General features: G+C 38.6%; 1 protein-coding gene across 5 annotated transcripts in view; it reads right to left on the bottom strand.

The window, feature by feature from the left end:
• Positions 1–24,708, bottom strand: part of LOC106516923 (disheveled-associated activator of morphogenesis 1) — a 58,641-nt gene that overhangs the window by 2,366 nt on the left and 31,567 nt on the right. For 4 of the 5 annotated variants that reach the window (XM_014007534.1, XM_014007535.1, XM_014007536.1 and 1 more), the window contains exons 2-25: positions 20,381–20,673; positions 17,938–18,027; positions 12,208–12,279; positions 12,034–12,128; positions 11,376–11,709; positions 11,179–11,289; positions 10,972–11,075; positions 9,635–9,701; positions 9,436–9,553; positions 8,645–8,783; positions 8,393–8,451; positions 8,106–8,293; positions 7,607–7,912; positions 7,418–7,525; positions 6,308–6,337; positions 5,416–5,513; positions 5,257–5,341; positions 5,044–5,150; positions 4,485–4,573; positions 4,234–4,402; positions 4,008–4,115; positions 3,626–3,686; positions 3,411–3,542; positions 213–383 (exon numbers count right to left, since the gene is read on the bottom strand). In XM_014007534.1, the coding sequence (XP_013862988.1) occupies positions 213–383; positions 3,411–3,542; positions 3,626–3,686; positions 4,008–4,115; positions 4,234–4,402; positions 4,485–4,573; positions 5,044–5,150; positions 5,257–5,341; positions 5,416–5,513; positions 6,308–6,337; positions 7,418–7,525; positions 7,607–7,912; positions 8,106–8,293; positions 8,393–8,451; positions 8,645–8,783; positions 9,436–9,553; positions 9,635–9,701; positions 10,972–11,075; positions 11,179–11,289; positions 11,376–11,709; positions 12,034–12,128; positions 12,208–12,279; positions 17,938–18,027; positions 20,381–20,569 (3,030 nt within the window). In that variant the 5' untranslated portion in view covers positions 20,570–20,673. The remainder of the gene's footprint in view (positions 1–212; positions 384–3,410; positions 3,543–3,625; positions 3,687–4,007; positions 4,116–4,233; positions 4,403–4,484; positions 4,574–5,043; positions 5,151–5,256; positions 5,342–5,415; positions 5,514–6,307; positions 6,338–7,417; positions 7,526–7,606; positions 7,913–8,105; positions 8,294–8,392; positions 8,452–8,644; positions 8,784–9,435; positions 9,554–9,634; positions 9,702–10,971; positions 11,076–11,178; positions 11,290–11,375; positions 11,710–12,033; positions 12,129–12,207; positions 12,280–17,937; positions 18,028–20,380; positions 20,674–24,708) is intronic. The other variant, XM_014007537.1, reaches the window with a different exon arrangement.

The following is a 24,708-nucleotide window of genomic DNA, read 5'->3' as shown; positions in this document are numbered from 1 at the left end:
ATGTTATTTAGTGGTAGGAAACATGTTTCACTTCAACAGAAAAAACAAACCAACCCAGCTCAATCACAGGAGGAGGGCCCTTATCAAAACTCATTAATAGCTTGGTCCATTTCTACATCAATAATAATGTTTACTTTTTTTTACAAATAATGAAATAATCCATCTTTTTTAAAACTGATGAGTAAAAGTTCTGAGCTCAGTAATCCACACACCTGAGCTTCCAGTTTGGCCCTTCTCTCCTCCTCTTCCTTGCGTTTTCTGATGTTCTCGTTTTCCTGCTGTGCCTCTGAGAACGCCTGCAGGAACTGGTCGAAGATGCCAAAAAACTCATCCGGCTGCATCTTGCCGGCGTCCTCCCCGAAGTGCTTCACCGCCCTCAGGAACTGCGCCACCAAAGAACAGAGCGGGGTACACGGGGTTAGATTTACAGCGGGACTCGGCAGACTCTGTCCTCTGACTGTTTTACAGGAGGCTCGTTAGGATTCAGCTCTTTGAAATCAGCAGCCGTTGTGGCTTTGAAGCCCGACTTAACCCAGATATGACCGGCTACTGATTAGAGCAGAGGTCGGAGTCTGGAGCCAGGGCCCAAATTAACCCAATGTGTTTGATGGGTGTTCTGCAGAGTCAGTTAAAAACAGGGACATCCAGATGTTTTCACAGCAGCTCTGTCTGAGAGAAACTACCAGTTTCATTTTCTACATTTTATGCTTTAAAAAACAGATCCCTGTCACGTCACTGGTTTTGTTTGCATATTAATGTTTGTTTTACTTGTTGATGAAACAAAAACAATGAGCTCTCTTGTTCCCAGCACTATCACTAGCCAAGACTGAACTGTGGGACACAGTGAATGATTAACAAAATCTAACAGTTGCTATGTGAGGAGAGCACAATGCTTAAAAATGCTCAAGTTAAATGTTTTTGGCCCTGCAGACAGAAAACCAACACTAAATTAAATCGTGTGAACTTCTTCTGATGTTGCTGCTGCCTTTTTTTAAGCATCTATGCTACACTTAATAATCACCTACAGGTGGTGTATTTAAACTGAAAAGACTTGAGGTTAATATCTTTACTTGGATAGATCTATACTGATGTAAAAGTCAAATAAAATGAGACGTGAGTGTTTAGACTGAGGTCGAGCTGAACTCTGACTCTTCACCTCTCCAACAGTGACTCAAGATAATCTAAAGAAACATCAGATTCTTCTCTACAGTCTGTGTTGTTAGTCATTATAATGCTGTTTACATGTAAACATTCCCCTTTGACATCACTTCCTGTTACTTCACATGCAAATATCTAAACAACTGTTCATCTCAGCGGCATTAAATTTTGTTTACAATACGTTATTAATGGTATATTATAAAAAATGCACACATATTTATAACAAAATATAATGTCACAGGCACTTTAAATTCTAACTATAACTATTATTTTTTTGTTAATAAGTTTCAGAGAAGTGTGGGATTAAATAAGTTTTTTACTTCTTTCCATTCCTTTTCAAATTTGTTAATTTTGTTATCACTTTTTATTAGGGCTGTGAAATTAATCGAGTTAACTCATATTGATTAATTTTAGTGCTGGGCATAGATTAAAGATTTTAATCACGATTAATCTAACTTTTTTTTTTTTTTACAAACAATTATATTATTATTACTATGGCTGAATATGTAAGTTTGTATATTGCAATGCACTYAGTGCATGCCAGGTCATGTTTGTAAATGAGAAGTGGTTCTCAAACAGTTTACCTGGATAAATAAATGTTAAATAAATAAAACAAATAAAAAAAACTTTGTGTAACACATTATGTACAGTTATTTTTTTCTTTTTGTCTTCTTATGGCTTATTTTATTTTATTTATTTATGTTTTGCTGACAACTGTGACCTTAGTATCTTTCTTTCATTCCTCATGTAGTTCTCATTTGGAATGAAAAACCTTCAATCCTTGATTTAACCTCATTATTCTGCACAAAATTTAACTGACTCAAATATGTTTGAAGCATTTTTAGGTCCTGTTTTATATTCAAAAAATCATGTCTAAGCATCAATTTTGTTTTCTAAATAAAAACATTAAAAACTAATTAATAACTCAAGTAATTTATTTTATCAATATGCAATAGAAATGTATATTAAATTTAAGATTAATCGTGAATAATTCACAGCTACTTTGGGATTAATCAGATTAAAAATATCTGATTAATCCCAAATCGACAGAATTACTTTTTATCATTTCAATGCACACTATTGTGATTCGTTTCTCATCCAAGTCATCTCAACTTTGCCACGCTTCTCCTGCATACCTTGTCCTACAGTTGCCATTGTAATTTCTATCTGTAAAGGTCCTGTGCCAAATGATTGCTATGCCTTTTGCTGCCTGTGCCACTTGTAGTTTTTGAAATATTAATGTTTAAACTTTATTCCAAATTCATATAATTGGAGTCAATGGGGCCTTGTAATGGTCCAATACTGCCCCCAGCTGTACTCAACTTGGTACTGCACCATAGTTTTTTTAATATTTATACTCAATAGTTCAGTGTTTACAATACTAATATGATTGTATTTTGATGTTTTACTATAATATTGTCTTAATATTGCTCTATTGTTGTAATATTATGCAGTTTAGTGTCAATAATTGTATTGGCAATGTGGACTCTTTCTGCACACATACAAATCAACCCCTGTCACCACCTTCTGCCACAACTCCATTGGTCTAATGGTCTATGTCATGGACTTTCATGTGGGAGATCAGGGTTCAAAACCCGGCTAAGGCAACTTTAACAAAAAATCTCTTCAAACTTCATATTGTCGCACAATTACCTTAATTCTGAACACCTGCTGACGTGACAGGCACAAGCTGGTATAGAAAACACATTTGAACTTGGTCAAAGTTCATTCTGCAAGTTCATGCTGCAGGCATTGACATGCTACGTGGCAATGCACACTTGTTTTTACAACGTAAAAACCCATGTCTAGTTTGTTTTGTATCCATTTTTGAACTAAACTAAACTCAGTAAGTATTCGATATTGGTACTCTATCAGCGAGTACCCAAACTGAAGTATTTGTACTCTGAGAAAAAACTGGTACTGGGACACTCCTAATAATATTATAATATTTTCTGGCCCAAGTGAAACAAGAAGTGATGACAAGGAGAACTCCTGGTCCTGGACTCTTCATCTCTCTGATAATGACTCAAAGGATGTAAAGAAACATCAGACTCTTAGCTATGGTTTGTGCTGTTAGCCTTTGTAGTAATGTTTCTTTTCAACATGATGTCAGGGACACTTTAACTCATGAGTAGAAACAGCTGCGTGGGGAGAAAACGCTCAGCTTCTCTGTCTCTGAATGACAGCGATGGAGTCCCGCCTCCTCTGATAGATTTCTGCTGAAACCCTGCAGCTGGGTTCACCAGACTTACCAGTTCTTTGGCTTCCGTCAGAGAGTCCTCCACATCGGAGAAGCTGAAGCTGGCCACGGTGATGAACTGGCTCACCACGGACACAAACTTGTCACCGAGCTCCTGTGGCCGTTTCCTCTGGTATTCCAACTCCTTTGAAGTAGAAACACGTTTAAAGAATGTGAAGGTGGAGAACTTAAATTCATAGAGGAAAAAGATAAATCTGTGTGACTCACACTCTCAACACTTTTTAAACCACTGCGCAGGTTTCCAATATCTTTTTCCAGCTCTGTCATGCTGCAGTGAAAGAAGGAAAGTTCCTTATTGTCTACAGAACGAAGGGATCGTTTCTTAAAAACACAACAAGGAAATTAAAAACAGATGGCAGAGATTCCCAACTGTACCCTTCAAAGAGAGGAAAACACTCTTTCAACTTGTGATTGAACTAACGGGTCAGCCAAAAAGGAATGTCACTTCTCAGAATTAGAACATGAAGAGGTAAAACATTATTCAGTTGTAAGACAGATTCAATTGATGCACATGATAAAAAGCTGTTTTGATTGGCTGATTCCTCCTGTTTAACCTGTGATGGGAACAACTTCTCCAGGCGTCACCTACTTGACTTTAGCCGCCTCGGAGATGCTCTGCAGGTCGTTCTGGAACGTCAGGACTTTGGGATATTTCTTCTCCAGGATGGTGATCAGGTAATGCAGCAGAGTGATGTTTCTGAGTTTTTGTAAACAATAAGTTGAGGAAAAACACAGTAGAATAACTCGTTTCAAATGTGATTTCTAAATCTTTTACAGCGTTGCTTCAGCTCGGACGCTACGGCTGAAATACTTACTTGTCGATACTGGATTTGGTGTCGGCGATCTTGTTGAGTGAAGACACCTTGAAGCCATAAGCGTTGCCCCTCTGACCTTTGTTCATGTAGTTTCCAAACGCCAGCACCACCTCCAACAGCTGCTTCAGGTTTCTGCTGTGTAACATCTCCTTGGATGCCTTGGTCAAAGCTAAAATACACATGGGTTTGATGATGTGAATATCGCAGTGTTTAAAATAATCGAAAAACTGCCTGAAAAATATACGGCGTACCTTCAATTTTAGGTTTGATCTCAGCTATTCTCTCTGCAAACTTCTTTTTGAAGTATAAAGACTGAAGTCTTTGCTGATAGTGGTTTATTCTGAAAACAACAAAAAGATTGTAAGAAACCTAAAACCAGACTTTGAGGTCCATGAATACCAACCTGACATCTGTCCTCCAGTCCACTAAGAAAGAATGTACCACATTATGTTTCCTAAAAACTGTACATTTCTTTAATAATTTTACTGCAGCAATGTCAGCTCTCTTATGTTGGATATTAGTGTTTTTGTAAAATGTTTGCTTTATTTCTTTTATCTAAAACTCAATTTACAAAACTGAAGCATATTCTCTTATTTCGTTATTGCTTCTATTTTATTCACCAGCCTAATTTAGAAATCGTGATTCCAACAAACGGCTATTGTTCCCCGCTAAGTAGAAACCCATGTGTCACCGCGTTTATCTGCTCGCGCTGAAACAAAGGCTATTGTTTGTCAGCACGTCTGAGCTGCGCTCGACCTGAAGCCGACGGCACAGAATGAACCTGACGCAGGATTCAGACGAGGAAATTACCTGCTCATCTCGTAAAGGAAGCGGTCGGGTTTGGCCATTCGGTCCAGCTCGTGTTTGTGCTCCTCCAGGAGATCCACGTCGCTCTTCTCTGGAACGAACTTCAGCAGCTGAAGGAGCAAAAAGAGGCTCTTTATACATTTAGTTTGCCTTTTTTTTTAACTTCACAGACTGCAGCACAAGTCAGTTAAATCCAGTTGTGTTCACATGCTGTACCTGCTCCAGCATGTCTTTAGGAAGGTCCTCATGCTCGTCCATTGTTAGAATGGCTCGCTTCATCTCCTCATTGGAAAGCTTCAATCTGCAGTTTGCAACAAATGCGTAAGATAAAACAAAACTCATCACGTGTTGTGCTGAGTCAGTTGTTGAAAGTACCGAGACAGGAGGATGTTGCAGTTTTGAGCTCGACGACCGTCGATGACCGACAGCTCCTTGACTTTTCTGGAGTTTAATGTGTCGTCTTCTGCCTCTTTCTGTTAGGATGAATCATACTTTTATATCAGAGCATTTTTTTATTCAGGTAACACAGTTAAATAAGGCTACGTTCACACTGCAGGTCGTAATGCTCAAATCTGATTTTCTGCCTGGTCGTTCACGTTATATTTTAAACGCGTCCTCCATCAGACTCCAGTGGGAACTCTCCACCTGATGCAACAGACACGCACAGAAGATGTGGCGTCACGTTTAGCTCGCTGTTTACAGAAGTAGCCTATGGATGCTACATGTTAGCATGTTGATTCAGTAGTTGCTGTGCAATTAATAATTATCTAAAATGACAACTGTATATTGATTTGCAGGAAGTAAAGTATTGATCCGGGAACTTTAGTATCGATACGGCATGAGAGCGATGTTACTTTCATAGGTTTCTGTGGATTCTCAGTCATCCAGGACATGGAAAATTAAAAGAAAAAAGACAAAGCAACTGAACTGTTCTGTAGCTAAAATTCAGTATTTCATTCTGAAAAAGCTGGGTCAGATTAAAAAAATAAATAAATTAAAAATAAAAATCGGACTGGTCACGTTCAGATTGCCAGGTAAAAAAAAATCAGATTTTGGTCACCTTTGCCTGCAGTGTGGACACAGCCTAAGTCACAAGAACAGACAAATATGACAAACATAATTGGAAGGAAGTAGAGTAGGAAGTCGTCACAAAAACCCACATCTTAAACACTACATGATGTTGGAAACAAGAAAAGGGACAGTAAAACATAAAAACAGTTTTAACACCAGAGGACACTTCATATTTTACCACACTAATTTCACTCACCTGTTTGCTGTTACTGATCATTAAGAAGTCCTAAAATGCAGCGAGAAGCAGGGAAGATGGAAGCATTCGTTAGAATAAGTAAAGCAGTTATGTGATTGCAGCCCATAAGGACAAATGAATCGAAGCTCATTCAGTCATTATGAATCAGTGAAGTGAGCAGCAGTCAAACAGATCAGGTGCTCAGTTAATCAATATGTGCTTGTTGTCACATGCTGTGTACAAAACATCTGTTATGGATCTCTGAGTTGCATCGAGGCTGTGAATCACTTTTTAAAACATGCAAACAATAGGCCTGTCACGATAAATAAATCAATTAATCACACCATAAATTAAAAGGAGGTAGATCTTTTTTATTTATCAGCTTGTTTTCTTCATCACCCTTTTTTCTACTCCTTAGCGTGGGGAGGCGTAAACTCTGTCGGGTATTAACCTAGAGTTTGCTGAGAGTTTTTTTTATCTTTTCTACACTATGTAAATTTTGTAAACTTTGAAAGCATTGGAGGATGTTTGCAGTGATTTCATGAAACCAGAGAACAGAATAAATAACCGCTTGGATAGAAGTGGGCAGTGATTTTATAGCCTCAGCAGTTGGGTTGTTTTCTCAATCTCCGGTCCAGGTCAGTCCATAATTGTAAACTTCCACAAGCAGAAGTGCGTGTGGCATCATTATATTAGTTTAAAATAGTCTCAAACGATATTATCGCTTATCGCAGACAATTTATCGTCCAGTTAAACTCGTTATTGTGACAGGCGTACAAACAAAAGAATAATTCTCAGCCTTTTTTTCTAACATGATAGATAGTATGTATTGAATGTGTCTTGATTTATGCTTGAGAAAGATATTTAGGAACTATGATGAGAAAATAGCTGATTGCAGTTAACTCATGCATTTTCAAATCATGTCGATAAATAATCAAAAACATAACAGCCTTTAATTCAAATAAACAAGAACAGTTCAAGCATCCAAGTAGCACAGCTAATGTAAAAATTTTTGACTTTAACATAATTCAAAAGCATTTTAGAAATAGAAAAGCAGGCTCTGAGCCAATCACTGTGACTACAGATGACATCATCTGTTGAGTGACAAATGAACAGAACAATCCTCCTTACCTGCTGTCTCTGATAAGCTGAGAAAGTCCTTTCAATGTCCACCAGGTCCAGGACTTTAAAAACTCTGGTATCGTCCACATCCATCCAAACGGTGCCCTCGAGTTTGTTCTGTGACAGAGAGATTTAAACACTTTAGACATTTATAGAAGCAGGAACACCTGAATGCTTCGAAACGTGGACAGTTCTCACTTCAGCTAACTTGGACCAGTTGAAGGACTTGAGTGCGTTGGATGGCTGAGGAATGTTCTTCTTTTTCAGAGATGGTCCCAGAGGAGCCCCCGGCGGTGGAGGGATGCCTCCGACAGGTGGGCGTCCCAGAGGAGGTGGGGGGCCGCCTGGCGGCGGGGGCGGGGGAGGCGGAGGGGGCATCGTACCGCCGGGAGGAGGCGGAGGGCTCGTGCCTCCAAATCCCGGCACGGGTGGAAGCGAGATCGGGCCGCCGGGGGGGCCGGGGGCGAGGGGAGGACCGCCGGGAACAACAGCTGCTGCCTGCCGCTGCGGGGAGAGTTCACAGACAGGAGGTTTAGGATGGGGCCAAGTTTCTCAAGTTTCATTCACGACACTCGACACGCACACACAACAAGATTCTTTACTTTACATCCTAAAACAGCAGGTAGCTACAAAAATAAAATATAACAGCAACAGGACAGTTTTAATGTACGGTTAGATGGCTGGTGAAAGAACTTACGGTGCTGAGTTCATGCAGTCGCGCCGTGAGTTCAGCCACTTGCTGCTTGACGTTTTTGTGCTCGTTTGTTTCCTTTTCCAGCTTCTCTTTCATCTTGTTGAGGGTCTGCATCATATCCTCTTTCTCCTGCGTCTTGGCGTCACATTCACGCTCCTTCTTCTCAAACTTCTGCTGAAGTTCATGGTGCTCTGCGATGGGAAAACACAACCGAACATACATGATATCCAGTTATCTTTAAAATGATAATTCTTTCATCTTTTGAATGAGTAAACGCTCATCATCCACACCTTTCCTCATTTTCTCTGCCTGTTCTTTCCACTGTTTGACCTCGTTTTCGTTGACCAGCCTGCAGAGAGAGTGACACACGATTAATCACAGCCCGTTTACGAACCAGTTGTTTTTATTTATGAACTCCAAAGAGGAGCCATTTGGAGCCAACAGTGTAACACTGCTGCACATTCCTCTCTCGCAGAGTCATGTAATTTCTTCCATGTCCTCATTGGCGTGTCTGCGTGTTCATTGGATATCGGAGCACTCACATCCTGACGACATTCTTCACGTTGAAGTTCTCCAGCGGTGCGGCGTCCGGGTCGTGACCTTTATCGTTCTGCAGGACCATCTGCTGGACGATGCGGTCCAGCAGCAGCCAGTACTGTACCGTGTTGCCACTTCTCTTGTCTACAAACAAACACAGTAGGTACAGGTTTTATATTTGGGTTTCTTTTTGTACTGCTTCAGTGACGTCTTCCTAAAACCTGATAAATTACTTGTAAAAGATTGTTTCACAGTGGTTACAAAACACAAGCCTTTATTCTATTGATGCTTTTTAAAAAACATTGCAACTTTCTTTTACAAACTGGTTTTTAGCCAAGTTGTTTATGTGTATTCTACCCTGTTTTTACTTACTTTACTTAAAATTTGTCATGCTTTTATTTTGAAGCACTTTGTGATTTTATATCTATAAAAGGTGCTATATAAATAAACTTTACTCACTTAAATCTTGAGCATCTGTTTAGTGGTTTTTTACCGTTCTTACTCTTGATTTAGAAAAATCAAACTCATTTACTTCATTACTTAAAACACTTAAATGTTAATTCTAAAATTGTAAACGTAAGGTTTGGTTGGGAATGTGTCTATTTTCTGGACCACCTAATCTGGATTAAGTCAACATTCTTATCTTGCTGGCACAAAATTAAATACCGTTTCTTGTGGGAGTAAAAACGTTGTTTTTTGGGCTGCCTCATTATATTTAACAATCTTTTAATCACATTTTACTGGAAATAAAAGATAAAAAAAACATTTCTTCGTATCAAGTTGAACAGAAACTCACGTGGCATGAGCAGACAGTGATGCAGCACAGACATAAAGTGCGGGTATGCGTCGGTGTGGTTCATCTTCTTGCGAATGAGGTCGAAGACCTGTGTGGCACTTTTGGTGTCTATGTGTACCTTAACAGAACAAACAATAACAGCAGGTTTAATCAGCAGCGGCTAAACTTGTGATTGCAGGAAGGTCGTTCTCCTTCTTACCGACTCATATCGTTTGGACAAAGCCAGCTCATCCTCGTTCCGCAGCATCTCAAAGTAGTCTAAATGCCTAAGAAGGTGACAAAACATGACTGAGTCAGAGGGACGCTTTGCAACTAAAGTCTTCTAATCTAATGCTTATAATTTCATTTAAAAGTAGGGATATCAAAAAAAGATGTCAAAGCTCATTAAAGGGGCAATATCATGTAAAATCAACTTTGAGTTTTATATCATGTTATAATGTTACACTCTCATAAAAACATGCCCAAAGCCTTGCTTTGACTCATTCATCCATGTTTGAGAAATCCTGCAGCGTTTTTAGGAAGACATGCTGAGGAGCAAAACGACAGGTGGGGACCAGAAACGCCTCTGGGATGTGTCTTTAAGCCGAGCTTCCTCATGGCGGAGCGCCCCTCCCCTCCCCACACACCCCACCCATCCCACCCATGACTCCTCCAGGCTCTCGGCAGTAACAAAGCAAAAAACTGGTGAAACTGATCGTGAAACTGAAACTGTCTGCTGATCTCTTAACACTCCTGCTCACTCAGTGAAGCTCTTTTCAGATTCAAAATACCTTTGAGGAAATGTATTTTCAGATCCCAAGTAAACTGCATCAGAGTGCGTGCGCGGTTATTAAATTGAATTGAAATGGGTGGGACAGAAGCAGAAGGTGGTTCTTAAAGAGACAGAGGCCAATTTCAAGGCATTTAGAAGAGGAATTGATGAGAAGATAAGTTTATTTTCTATTTAAACATAAAAACAGCATTTTAATAACAGCTAAAGGTGACATAGATACTTTATTATGGTATAGTGTTTAAATATATGCCTGAGAAACACATAATATTGGCCCTTTAAGATAAAAAGGTAGTGGTTTAACAACTTACAGTATTCAGAAATGCTTTCAGGATAAAAATAAAGTTGTTTATTGTTAACTTTGCACAAGAAACTTATTCAGGATGAAACTTTCACTCGAGCAGCATCATGTTGTATGTAGGCCAAATTAACAGACCGTTTAAAAAAATACAAATATGTTTTTGTCTTTCATCTTAGAAAGACCGGAGAAATTTACTTCCTGTTTAGCTCTTTTTCTTTTTTGGATAACTTTTTACCCCACCACCTAAAAACACAGTTTAATGGCTGGGAAAGAATTTAGAAGTGTGCTTTAATTCTTTGGTAAGGACAAAACTATTTTCTTCCTGTTTTAATATGAAACTTTAACTTGCTGCTATATTTGGGTGCCATTCATTATATATTTTTTTACACTTCCAGTTAAAAAAAAAAGAAAAAAAAACTCAGGCGAGTTCTTCCAATTAAAAGCTTATTTGCAGAGAACATCTTACCTGTCTAACGTAGAGTTTTCATGTGAACGTAGCTTATCGATCACAGGTTGGATCCCCAGCATGAGGAACTCATACCGGAGGTGGATACGGAACTCCAGACTAGTCTAATTTAAAAAATAGCAGTATGAAAATATTAAAATGCTGTGGCAGACTCATGTAACTGACAGTGTCCTAGTATAAAGGAAGGTGTAATAACATGTAGTTTACCTCTCCGGCTCCTTGACTCAGCACAGCATTAATAAAAGACATGATGGCTGTTTTCAGGCTGACCTCATCTCTGTATCGTCCCGTACTCCGGTCCAGATCGTTTATTAGTGTCTGAGGAATGAGAAACCCATCGTAGGTGTATCATATTGCACAGTACTGTTATTGTATATTGTTGTATGGCACTTCCTATCACCCACCTGGAAACGTGTTCTCTCACAGGCGAAACGCTGATAGTGCAGCATGGCCTGCAGGACCTTTTTGTGCCCGCCAGGCACCAGACACACAGCACCCATTATTTCTAACACCGCCACCTTAGTCTTAATGTTCTCTGTTGCCAGGCTCTGAGCGATGGTGTTGATGCTCTCTGAGTGAGCCAGGACGTGGGCGCGGCCCTGCGAGTTGTTCATCAGCGCTTTGATGCAGCCGATCAGAGACGTGTGGATCTGGGACTCTGTGGTGTCGTAGTCCATACTCTTCAGGAAGTTCAGGATACATGTCAGGCCATCCAGGTCTATAAAGCGAGTTACAAACCTGCAAATAAATAAGAATATAGAGGTTATAAAAGCTAGTGTTTGTCTACAGCAGTAATTCCTCTTTAAACTATTGAATTTGTTTTTCATTAGTAGGAGTGATAAAAGTTCTCCTTTAACTCATTTCTATAAAAATCTTTAACCATCACAGCAGTGACCTTTATGCATGTTTACTTATAAAGGATTTATTTTCTTCCTGTTGCGAGGAGCCAAACACAGACGAGGTGAGAGGAGGTTAAGAAAGGAGATATAATGAAGCTGACAAGAGAAATAAAAGGATCAAATGAAGACTGACAGATTGATACGTTTAAAGAATTCGCCTCACCTCATTGGCTGAGTCCTCAGGGCCGTCTTCAAGCTCTCTATAGTTTTGTTTCTCTCCTCCTCGTCTTCTTTCTCCAGAGCGAGAAGACTCTTCCTCTGTTCAGTGTCACATCATATCATCAAGGACCATTTTGTAGCCAATAAGAAAATAAATTAGGTTCGTGCAGTTACTTACAGCTGCCATCAAATTGAGCTGATCGATGTAATATTCTGGCCAACTAGTTGCACTTTTGTTTTCCTCTTGTTCCTGAAAAACAAGAGATATAATGTAAAATAAACTAGAGAATTTGCGTGAATGTTTGTATATCAAACAGTATAAAATGCTGAAATACTAAAAGTCAGAGCCAGAATGTACCGAAGGATCTGCAAGTTTTGATACATGAATTGTTGAAGTCGCACAAACATTGTGGAACAACATGTGTGCCAAAAAACATACGTAAGAAAAATGGATCATCTCAATAGTGTGAATTTAAAGTGCCTGTGACACACCTATCCTTCAAATATAAAAAGTCAAAGAAAACATCTTTATACTTAATAAAATTGGCATAGTGCACATTATTTTACCCATTTTGTCACATAACTGGCATATTTTCTTTTAAATTTGTCTCAGTCAAAGTGAAACAGGAAGTGACATCAAAGCAGAACTCATTAATAAAATAAACTCGCTGGTCTCTGTTTATTAAAACAAAATTATTTAAACTTGAACTTTTCTTTGTCTCTCTTAAAAATAATCCAAAGAAACATCATATTCTTCTCTACAGTCTGTGCTGTTAGCTTTTGTTACAACACTCTGTTTACATGCCAACATTCCCCTTTGACATCACTTCCTGTTTCTCCACATGCAAATATCTCAACAACTGTTCATCTCAGTGATGTGAAATTTGTTTTGCAGTATGTTATCGATGTTATCTTCCCAAAAATGCCTTCATCTTTATCACAAAAATTTGATGTCACTAGCACTTTAAGCATTTACACAGTTAGTGACTGATTAGAAATCGCCATGAAAAGTAAATCAGTCATATTCAGGGTTTGATTTAAATTAATGTAACACAATAAAGTAGTTGAAAAGGCACAAAATCATCAAATATTATCTGGTTTGTGTCACTTGTTTGAGTTCTTTAAAGCAGAAGAGCTTCTTCCTCTTTCCTCCTACTTTCCATCAACAGTCATATCAATACGCTTTAAAAAAAAACACCAGCAAAAAAAGAAAAAAAAGACTACCGAGAGAAATGACAGAAATAGCTTCAAATGGAGCGAGACCTCAAACTAGGGCGACACAGATATTCAACCTATTTTATCTTCCAGAGCTTCAGTAGGTGGTAAAAGTGCCAAAAAAAGAGCGCACAGCTGCTTGAGAAAATCTAGATATTACCAAATGATTGTTGAAACTGTGGATTGAGGTCACAGCCTGACTTATGGTGAGATTAATCTCCTCACAGGCATGTTTGCGTTACAAGAACTTGGCTGGTTCATGAAATGTCTCTTGACTCTTGCTTCATTAGGCACAAGCGAATTTCGAGCGTCAGGACTAATTGAGCGACACACATTGAGGCGGACTGTGGAGACTTGGCTGATCTGCATGGACGGTCCTGCTGTTCCATTCAGAACCAGTGCCAGCTTGACCTGGTGGAGGTGCTGGAAAAAGTCCAGTCTATTAGAGGAGCAGACGCGGAGGTGGGACCGCTTTCCTTTTTAGTGATCTTATGCTTCAGATGTCAGCAGTCCTCACCTTTACGACGATTTATTTAGGGTAGAGATGACAGGAGAGCTGGGAGGTCATACAGAGGGGAGTTTTTCTGTTTCGACCTTTAGAAAAACAAAGATCTGAGACGCTCAGGGAAACAGAATCCGTTTGTTTTTAGTCGGACAATCTGCTTGAAATAGAATTTACACTTTGGTCTTTACTGGACTTACGCTTTGTTTTGTTTAAACAAAATTTTAAACCCAAGTACAAAAATGTCTAACATTCGGATTAGTGAATCTCCCTCTTGGCGGATGACGTAGCCTTGAGGAGTGCTGACAAAAGGCAGGAGGGAAACTGATTCTCTGCAGAATGAGTTCATCAGCTCAGGTGTCGGGCCAAACCAAACAGCTACAGCTTTGATGCACTCATCTCCTCCAAATCCAGGCTCGCCTTTAAAGCCAAGGAATTAATGGTGAGAAAGGAGCACCCTCATGGGTTGTGGGCTTTGAGTGAGTGTCAGAAGTTTCCCCCATCGCCCCTACAACCCACCTCTATCATAAAAAAGCTGCACCTGTGGAAGCGAAGCCTTCCTGTTTGCTTTGGACAACTAGTGCTTCCTTTGCNCACACACACACACACACACACACACACACACACACACACACACACACACACACACTGAGCTTCCTCTCCGAGCTCAGATAGTGAGTTGTATCTGTTTGGGTTACAGCCAGAGCTTGATGCAGAGTCAGCAATACTGTTCTGTCATTTCTCCCTCCTCCCTTCTTGGCAGGTCGGTGCTGCACTTAAAGCTAAGACTCATCTAAATCCCCCTCCACTTTAACAGCTAAACAATCCCCGTACAGTCTGAACTAAAACAGACACGTTTGACTTTCTTACAGAGGAAGAGCAGGATAAATGGAATGGAGAAATGTTTTAGTTTGATTACTTTTATAATACTTTAACTTTGTTGAACAGGATGATGAATGTAGTCTAGTGTAAAAAAAAGAAAAAGAAAAAAGTTCATCCAAAAGGTAAAACAGAGACAAACACACACTTGTGATGTAACTTCTTTGGCTCTTTATCAAATTTTCCTTCTGCAGTATCATAAAGTTACTATAGAGATTATCTGTCAACATAAATACACATTACTGGCTGTTAAAACTATTTTAAATATATATATTTTTGGTTTTATTGCTGTGAGATATTTCTGCTTCTGAGTTTGGTTACAAAATGAGCCAAAACTTTCTTTTGTTTTTTAAAGGGGGTGGGGGGTTGTATTATGCAAAATTGTTTTATCATTCCCTCACTAAAAAACATACCCAGAGTGTTGCTTTGACTCATTCATGCATGTTTGAGAAATCCATCAATCTCCTGTGGTATCCTTGTGGAAATGCCTAACCGCTTACCGGTACAAAGCTCCTCCCTGGAGCTCAGTCTGCAGCCGCCTCCCCCACACAACTCCACTAGACTAGCAAAACAGCTTAAAAACATTATCCTGATTTCATTGCAAAACATGGCTTCATAATGATCTTTGCAAAAAGTAACATTGGCGTATTTGTTTGAGAGGATGACTGGGAAATATATTACCAAGCTGAAACATCTTGCCTCTGTGGAAAAAAAATTTCTCCAGGTCTGATGTGGGATCATTCGATTAAGGTTCATTTGTAACCTGAGTTGCAATTTTCCAAAACTGGTATTTGAAAATGTTGCTTCTTTTATTAACAAAAGCCAGTGGTGGGCAGCACTAATCTAAAATTTAGTTCCACTAGCCCTAAAACACTAACTCAAATATTTAGGTCCCCTAATTCTAAAGTACTAATGCACTGAAAGTTTTAGCAAAGGCTAATTCTAAAGCACTAATGCACTGAAAGTTTTAGCAAAGGCTAATTCTAAAGCACTAATGCACTGAAAGTTTTAGCAAAGGCTAATTCTAAAGCACTAAAATAACCCAGTCAACCCATGAACATTTTTCAACAGACAACATGAGTCAAATGTTGCTCTCTTAATTCTTATCATTAACATTCCACAGCTGTATTTGGGTTCATATATAGTCAATATGTTGTCACATAGTGGATAAGTGACACATATGAACAAAATGTGTGACAGCTTTCACTGTCAGCTGTTAACATTAACATTGACCAATAACATTTATAGACCTCAAATAGTGCTTCTAAATTTAGTCTATAAATTTAGCAAGTGCTAATCCACTAATACAATTTAAAATGAGAAAAAGCCCTAAAGCACTAATCAGGAAATTATTATTAACTATTTGTGCTTTAGGGGAACTGTGCCCGCCACTGACAACAACAAACAATGCTCCTACAAAAGGTTGTAAATGGCCTGAAGCTTAGTTGTGAAGATGTGCTGAAGTGGGAGTGTCAGAAACAGCAGGAGGTTCTTAAAGAGACAGAGGCCAATTTCAAGGCTTTAACCATATGAAGTCAAAATTTATTTTTGATTTAAACAGCATTGTCATTGTTAACAACTGAAGGTAACAGTTACTTGATCGTGGTATAGAACTGAACTATGTGCCTGGAANGTCTGACACTGAAGTTGTGCCAAACAGACTATTAAAACTGTCTGCATTCCTGAGCAGATCTATACATCTTTCTGTAGGACTCATTTCTGAGGATTTATACTATAAATATACTATATATACTCCTCAGTCTGCAATTTGGTACCAGATGTAGGAAAAGAGGAGTAAATCTGCTTGCCCGGTCTGCGTATTGGTCCGGACAGGATATCCTAAGACTTTCGAGCACACTGCTGAATAAAAGTGAGGCCACATTCAGCGACCAGCATTGATCTAAACTAGAACAGGCGTTGGTGTTTTCCTGCACGCGGAGGGTGAATTCATACAGAGAGAAAGCAGGAACAGCTGAGCTGCCTTTAACCAGGAAGGAAGGGCTTAATGAAACATGACTCTTATAGAGCAGCAGCGGATGTTAGGACTGCATGAACCCTTTGAAAGGACAGGTGTAATAACTGAAATGAGTTTTTTTTTTTTTTATTTAAAGGAAAACTTTGTTTGAACTCAATTTAAAGAGCTTTTCTTTTATGTTCCAGGTAAGTAGTCCTAAAGATGAAGCCAGAATCTTCTAGAGGGAGAGAAAGTTCAAACTTTGGTCTTACTAGAGACAATATACAACCTTTACAATGATTTTTATTTCATGGGAATTCTTGCTTTATGAGTAACTTATAAAACATGAAAGATTTGGCTTTAGTCTTGCTCCATATAAAAACAAAAATATGAAATACTGAAACTGATCAAACCGATCAACTTTGTTAGCAGCAAAACAATTTTAGTGATTTAGATTTAGTACGCTAAGCTTGTGGGAACTGAAGCGCACCGCTGTGATTTGGAAAGCTCAAGGTTTTCTGATTCTTTCTTGTTATGAAATTTCAGCTGCTTAACAGTTTGGGATTTATTTAGTTATAAATAAATGTTTCGCAAAACGCCTTCATTTCCAGTGCATGATGTGTCCTCACTACACAACAACGTTGTTGCAATACATAAAAAGAATGTGGTTTGGCATTGTCTTACAGAAAGAAAAATGGCTTTACTTAGGATCCCAACTTTTTTTTTTTTGGCAAATGTAATTACACACAGACATGAATGATGTCAAGTCTTCACGTCAGTATTTCATTTCAATAAACATCTTAGGACAAAATGTCAAACTGTTCTTTTAATACTTAATTTGTGCTTGAACAGCACAATACTTAAACTCATGCAGAGTTTTTTAGTAAGAAACTCTGTAACTCACTTTTTTTTCTCTTGTAACAGAAGAAGTCACAACAGGAGTGTGACAGGATGCCAAAAATTACCTTTTAGAAAGACATTTGTTGTGTTCTACAATCTCTTTGGGTGACCTGCAAGTGTTTTTTACATTCACATTTGGTTTCAATGCCAAATTTAACAACTATATACAATAATAGGTAAAACTTAAAAATAGGTTAAATAGTCATTTTAGTACAAAAACAACAAAATAAGCATATCTTTTTTTATAGACTGACTACTGTGAGCAGAGAAATTCAGATAAAAATGCTTTTTGCTGTACAAAGTAAAGCTCCAGGAACCATAAATAAAAGAGGGAGGAAATGCTCAACACAAATCGATATCTGCAGATATGATCCAGGAGATCCAGTCTGTCAGCACAGAGAGTTCACAGACTGATAGGGGTGTAGTGGGAAGCTGACACAAAGATGTGAATCTTTTACCTTTTTCTTGCTGCAGTAGATTTGCCATTTCTTCTCTGCAGGCAGAGCAAACATGGCTTCTCTGTGTTTCTCTGTAAGGTCAAGCTCATCCTGCCAAACGGGAGAGAGAGAGAGAGAAAAAAGGCAAGTAGTTAAGAGGTGTTGGTGCGGAGGCTTTAAAAATCCTCACAGAGAACTGCATGCAGATGCTGACTATTAGTGCTTGATTATCGAGCCTCACTGTAGAGTGTAATTTGTTTAAGGGCTGCAGAGGTTATCAAATCATATAAACATGGTGCAAATATAGAAACAACCACATAAAATCCATTTTGTTTCCCTCTAAATAAACACAAATGCTAACAAAGGCTTTCACAGAGCTCAGATTTCAGCTGCCGATCGGTTTGTGATGAAAATCGACCGGTTTCGTTCTCCATTCGGTGCGATTGTGAATGAAATCAGATCGCTTCCAGGTTTTGTGTGAGTAATATGGAAAAGATAAGGCGTGCTTTGTGTGCTCAACATGTGGTAACAAAACATCTGGAAACAACATGTGTCACAGCACATAAAGGGCCACAGCCGGGAAGTGTTGGATTGAAGACCACAGCCAATTTGGGGAAACTGAGACGCATCAACAAGAGCTGTAGATGATCGGAGAAAACTGAGTCTTTAACATTATTGTGCAGTTAAACTCAGCTAAATCGGCCACGAATCGTTTTCTAAATTATTTTTAATAAGTGAAGACAATTTAGTTGATCTTAATAAATAAGATAATTTCATTTTAAGTGCATATCTTGTTGATTGTTCACATTACCATTAATGTGGTTGAGTTAAAACCATTTAAGCTTTTATTTGCTTCCAACAAACCCATTTAGATTGTCACTATCATCTATGTGCACAGAGTGAAAAGAGAAGCACATGGTCACTCCATTTTAGCAAACAGAGTAACAGAAAGCCTCCTTGTGTTCATAATAAACTTAGTTAATGATGTCTTCATAAAGAATGGCGGACTAAAACAAGCAATTACCAAATAGAGGAAACTGAGACATACAGAGATTCTGAATGAGGCCTAGTGATGGGTAAAATTTGATGCTCACATTACTCTGGCAACCACAAGAGAGGAAACAGAGCCAGAAGAGAGAGTTGGACTCGACAAATTAGAAGTGACAATAAAACAGAAAGGAAAGCAGGCTGCCTCGGTTCCTCAGAAGATAATGTGACTGTAAACTGGGGGAAAAAATCACAGTTCGTCATCAACTGAAACAGAGTAAACAGTGAGGTAAGAATACAATTCAAATGGTCTTGTAAATTAGTTTAAAGGAGGGGTGTTATGCAAAATTCACATTTTTGAGATTTATAATCATGTTATAATGACATTAGTTCATCAAAAAAAAAGTGAAAAAAGTGTTGCTTTGACATATTTATGCATGTTTGAGAAATCCTTGAATCTCCTGTAGCCATGTGGAAATGCCTAAACGCTCGCTGGTACACAGCTCCTCCCTGGAGCTCAGTCTGACGCTGAATCCCTCCACCACCCAGAAACACTGTTGTAAAGATGTGCTGAAGTGGGAGTGTAGGAAACGGTAGGAGGTTCTTAAAGAGGCCGAGGTCAATTTCAAGGCGTTTAGATGAACCATGATGCAAAGGCAAATTTATTTTCGATGCATTTTTTTCCAGAACAACTGACGGTAACACAGTAACTTGATCGAGGTTTAGAATTAAACTACGAAAATAAATAATACCCCCTTTTTAAAGATCTTTTACTATAATGTAACACAAAAAGCTGTACTGTGCGATTCATGTTTGAAAAGGGAACAAGATCAAGAATTAATATCACTTCTAACTTCTGTCACCCAGCACAAATATGTGTTTACTGTAACGTTTTAGACAACTTACGCCATCATATGAAAACTCTGTTGTAAATAAATTACTCCTATAGGTCATACTCGGTCATTCTAGGTTCAACTCGTTAGCATTACAGTATGTACACGTCCAAAACAAGCTTCCAGTTTATTTATTTTTTTAGGCATCTTTAGTGCTGGACAAAATTTTCAGAAGTTGTCTAAAATGTTATAGTGTGACAGGGCCTTTATCTTCAGATAATGATGGAGATCTGCAGCAGAGCTGAATAAGCTAAAACGTTTACCTAAACACAGACAACACTTCAGAATGTGTTTACAAAGGATTTATTGATCTGAGAAATATTTTTTTTCCTGAAATGTAACAACTCAATTTTTTGTGTACTCTGCAAGCTTTTGTTTTAATTTGCCTGTTTTTATTCTCCCATCAACTACTATGTGTCCCAAACAGAAAAATGCACCCACACAAATTATATGTTTTGTCTTTTATTGTCCGCTTTGCTTGTTAAAATATTGGGAAAAGTTGAAGTGTTGCACAAAGTTCAACGTGTAGTTGTTCTTAAACAAACAAGCATAGCAAAGAGAAATAAAAAGAAAAAAGATCTTACCACCAGCTCAGAGAACATGTTGTCCAACTCATCGTACCCTGGCATCGGCAGCGATGGCTCCATGCTCTGCAGGGCGAAGTCCTCCCGCAGCCTGTAGGTGATCTCGGGGTGATCGTTGCTGTTAAAACAGCAGAACATGAAGGAGAGACCACCGCGGCCGCTGCCTCCCCCACGCTTCCTGGGAGCCATGGTTGTCCGATGTGTATCGCTGGTCAGGTAGGGAGGGTGGGAGGCTCCCTGGGGGCCTCTTTACAGCCTCCTCCACCTCAGAGCTGGGCCTCCGTCAGAGAGTACTGAGGACACAGAGAGCACATGGTGAGCTTTAGTGACATCAACACCACTTTTACCAGCAAACACTACTGACAGCAAAAAGACCAGCTCAAACAATAAAACTAAATACTAAGCATGGGTTTATTTCAGCAGTTTGTCTAGAATATGTTGAAAAGTACAGGAAAGAAAAAGAGGTTTATAACAAAACTGACCAGCATGAAGTGAGTATTTATTTCTAACCATTATTTAGCTGAAGTTACAAAAGTAACCACAAAGCTGTGTAATCCTTCGTAGGAATCCTCAGGGGAGGCAGTTTCAACCCTACAACAATAATTCAGGCAGAAAAATACAGCTGGCTTATGACATAACATTTAATTGGCACCTAATACAAAGACCAACATGTTCTGGTTTTTAACAACGTCCCAGCAGTTCAACAGAAATACCATCAGTTACAGCCGGATAAGCTTTGTTGATGGGTTAAAAATCTAATGCCATTATATCTTAAGGGAGTTTACAATATACTCCATCATAGTGTGACAAAAATATTAAATTAATATGTTTATACAGTCAAATCCTGCTATTTCAGCAGAGATTATCGAAACGAAGACCATAATTTTCCTGGATTAGCAAATTCCGACACTCATTTTTCTTTTTTCGTAGTCAGCGTTGGCTTTCCTCTAAATATTATACTAGTAATTATAATTAGGGAGGTGTGTTTACAGTGACTGAGCTGAGAGACGAAACATCTTGTTTAAAAGTCTGGCCAGTGTGGTAGATGAGCCAACGCTTATATTTTTATGAACTCTGAAGTGCTTATACTGTACACCAGATGGAATGTTTTTTGAATGACAAGTGAGATTTAAAACATACAGAGACCACGTCAAACCCAATCACACACTGCTTTTATCCAACTGACACATTTTTCCTTCCGTCTTAGTAGGCATCACTTTTTTCTAAAGTCTTCAGCAGCTGCTATTTTACCAGTAATGTATGAAATGTGTGCAATCCTTGCTGGAATATTCTGGCACCATGTGCCCTGTGTGTATAAATGCTGGACTAAAATACATCATCAGCTGTCATAAATGAACAACATCGCAGAGGAGGGTAGAACACATTCCACAAAGTTTTATCATTTTAAAAAGAGAGATATTCTGGGTCGATTCAATTTAAAACAGTCCAAAAAACCTAAGACTACTTTTTATTTGAACTGTTGTTGGACTTGTATGCAATTTCAACAAAATCTAAATTGACTGGAACAAAACCTGCAATGGACCAAGACAATGAAACCTGACAATTTTGACAGTTTTTCTTAAGAAGTATGGAAAGGTTTCCACTTGATACATTAAATGAAATGTCTTGATAACATAAAAAAAAAGGAAAAAATATTGTGTAGGTCTTCTGGACGGGTTCTTCTCCAACGAAACGTTTCGTCTCTCCTCCAAGAGACTTCTTCAGTCTGAGAGTTTCAGGCAAAATTCAGGCTTTTTGATGCGACTGATACTCACATCACATGGCTATCGTTGACACCTAATTAACACTTATTGTTAACAGGGGGTGGAGTGATACTGGCAATAGCCACGCTGTAGGAGGGGGACAACTGAAAACGGAGGCCTCCACCTCTGTTTAATGATGGACGGTCTTTCTTCACAAAAATGGCTTCTTTTACTCCTCTCTCAAACCATCGTTCCTCTCCATCAAGAATGAGAACATCCTCATCTCTGAAAGAGTGACCGCTGGCCTGTAAATGAGTGAAAACTGCAGAGTTCTGGCCATTAGATGTAGCTCGTCTGTGTTGGGACATTCTTTTGAACAGTGGCTGCTTTGTTTCCCCGATGTATAACTGGTCGCAGTCCTCCTGGCACTTAACAGCATATACAACATTGCTCTGTTTGTGCCGGGGCACCGGATCTTTGGGGTGAACCAGCCTTTGCCGTAATGTGTTTTGGGGTTTGAAAGCCACTGGGACATCATGTTTAGAAAATAAACGTCCCAGTTTCTCCGAAACACCCGCAACATACGGAATAACCACTGGTTTGGGTCTGGGTTTGTGGTCTTCATTTTCACCTGAAGGTTGCATGGAATCCTGTCTGTGTTTCCTGTCTGCTTTCAGGAAAGCCCAGTCAGGATAACCACACTGCTCCAGGGCCTGTCGTGTGTGTGATTTCTCTTTCTCCCTGGCTCCTGGGTTTGTAGGGTCTTGATAACATAGAACTGGTATGAAACGTTGGTACAGACCAAGGTTATAACAGTTTTGAATTTTTCATTATAGTTTAGTTTTATTTCGTTTTGACTTATTTTCTTTTAATTCAGTTTAAATTAGTTTTTACAGTGGATTTGCTAGTTTTTATTAGTTATTATTGCCTTTTTAATGCTTAGTTTTAGTTTAGTTTAGTTTTTATTAGTTCTAGTATTATTTTTTTATATTTAGTTAGAATAAACATATTTGCCAGTGCATCCTCAAGCTTGTGATGTTACTATGAGTTAACTAACCAACAGCTACGTATTTAGTCACTAAAGCAGTCCATTATAGCGAACCCTTCTTAAAATAAGTGTGTAACTCAATTTTGCCAACTAAGGACTTGGGCAATTTTTTAGGCCAACGACAATAGTTGTCTCCAACCCGGTGCTACCTGTTGCTTGTTTTTTCATGGGAACTACTGAGAGAAGCTAGCATGTCAAGATAGTCATAGTTATCGTATTTTCATTTTATTACAGTTTTTATTTATTTTAGTTAACTAAAATGTTTTTTTCAATTTCAGTTTTCGTTATTTAGTTAGTTTTAGTTAACTATAATAACCCTGGTACAGATGTGGATGTTAGCTTCCGTTTAGCTGATGGTAAAAAGCAGACTTGTAATGTGAAAAACAAACATCTGATCAAACACAAAAAGCAGAATTTAGAGAAAAAGAACAAGTGCATAAGACTTCTCAGCTGGCTGGCATATAAAGCTGAGATGTCAGCACCTCGCCACTGCAGCCCTCCTCTCCTCTGCTGTGACCTGCAGGGTGAAGCCAAACATCACAAACCACAGAGGCTGCGATGACCTGCGTGAAATTCTGAATGTCCTTTCTTGGTGACTGGAGATCTGCCGAGCTTTTATTAAAGTCTGCCATCAAACAGAACGCATCACGTCTAAATTTAGCCGTGTCAGGTCGAATCCTCTGCTGTAGTGTAAACAAACACTGCAGGTCTGTTGAAACAGACAACAACCAGAGATGTTTCTTCAAAAAAAAAAAAAAGTCAGGACATTTTCTACAGCAACCTCATCTTAATATAGTTAAATATAAAAATGTACTTTCTGTGGTGGCAGTACCTAAATAAACTGATGAAATCACAGTCTGATTTTAGTCACTGTTCTGGCTCATGAGTTTCTTCCATCCACAGACACTATTTTTAAAATATTCTGCAACAGATTTTAAAGCTGCTAGGAATGACAATCCCAGGCAGCTTTTTTTGTTTATATTTGTCTATATTTTTCTATCTTTGTTTTAGAAAGTGCCAAACTAACAGCAGACTTAAAGGTATATAGGGTTACATGATGGCATAAACTGGTGTCAGACATGACTGAAGCAAAACATGGAATCATATGATTCTCTCTGTGGTGAAGACTTAAGGATTTGTAACTTTATAGAAAGACCAGATAAACAAAACGTTTCAAAAACAGAAAATAGATCTTAGAAAATAAACATACGTAAACAGAAGCACATACTGTAGTAAAATACAACCATTAGAGCTAGGGATGCATAGATAGAAAAATTTCAGCCGGTATCAATATCCGATATTATTATTGGCATTATGGCTGAAAACCGATATTTATCTATGTTACACACAAATACAGCGGGTAAAATAAGTATTGAACACGTCACCATTTCTCTCAGTAAATATTTTACTAGAGGTGCTAATGACATGAAATTTTTACCAGATGTTGGTAACAACTCAAGTGATCCATACATACAAAGAAATCAAACCATAAATGTCCAGAAATGAAGTTATTTGTAATAATGTGGAATGGCACAGGGAAAAAGTATTGAACACACTTACTGAAAATTATCTAATAC

Source organism: Austrofundulus limnaeus, unplaced genomic scaffold, assembly GCF_001266775.1.
Source record: "Austrofundulus limnaeus strain Quisiro unplaced genomic scaffold, Austrofundulus_limnaeus-1.0 Scaffold42, whole genome shotgun sequence".
Taxonomy (NCBI): domain Eukaryota; kingdom Metazoa; phylum Chordata; class Actinopteri; order Cyprinodontiformes; family Rivulidae; genus Austrofundulus; species Austrofundulus limnaeus.
This window is presented reverse-complemented; position numbering and strand designations above follow the sequence as displayed.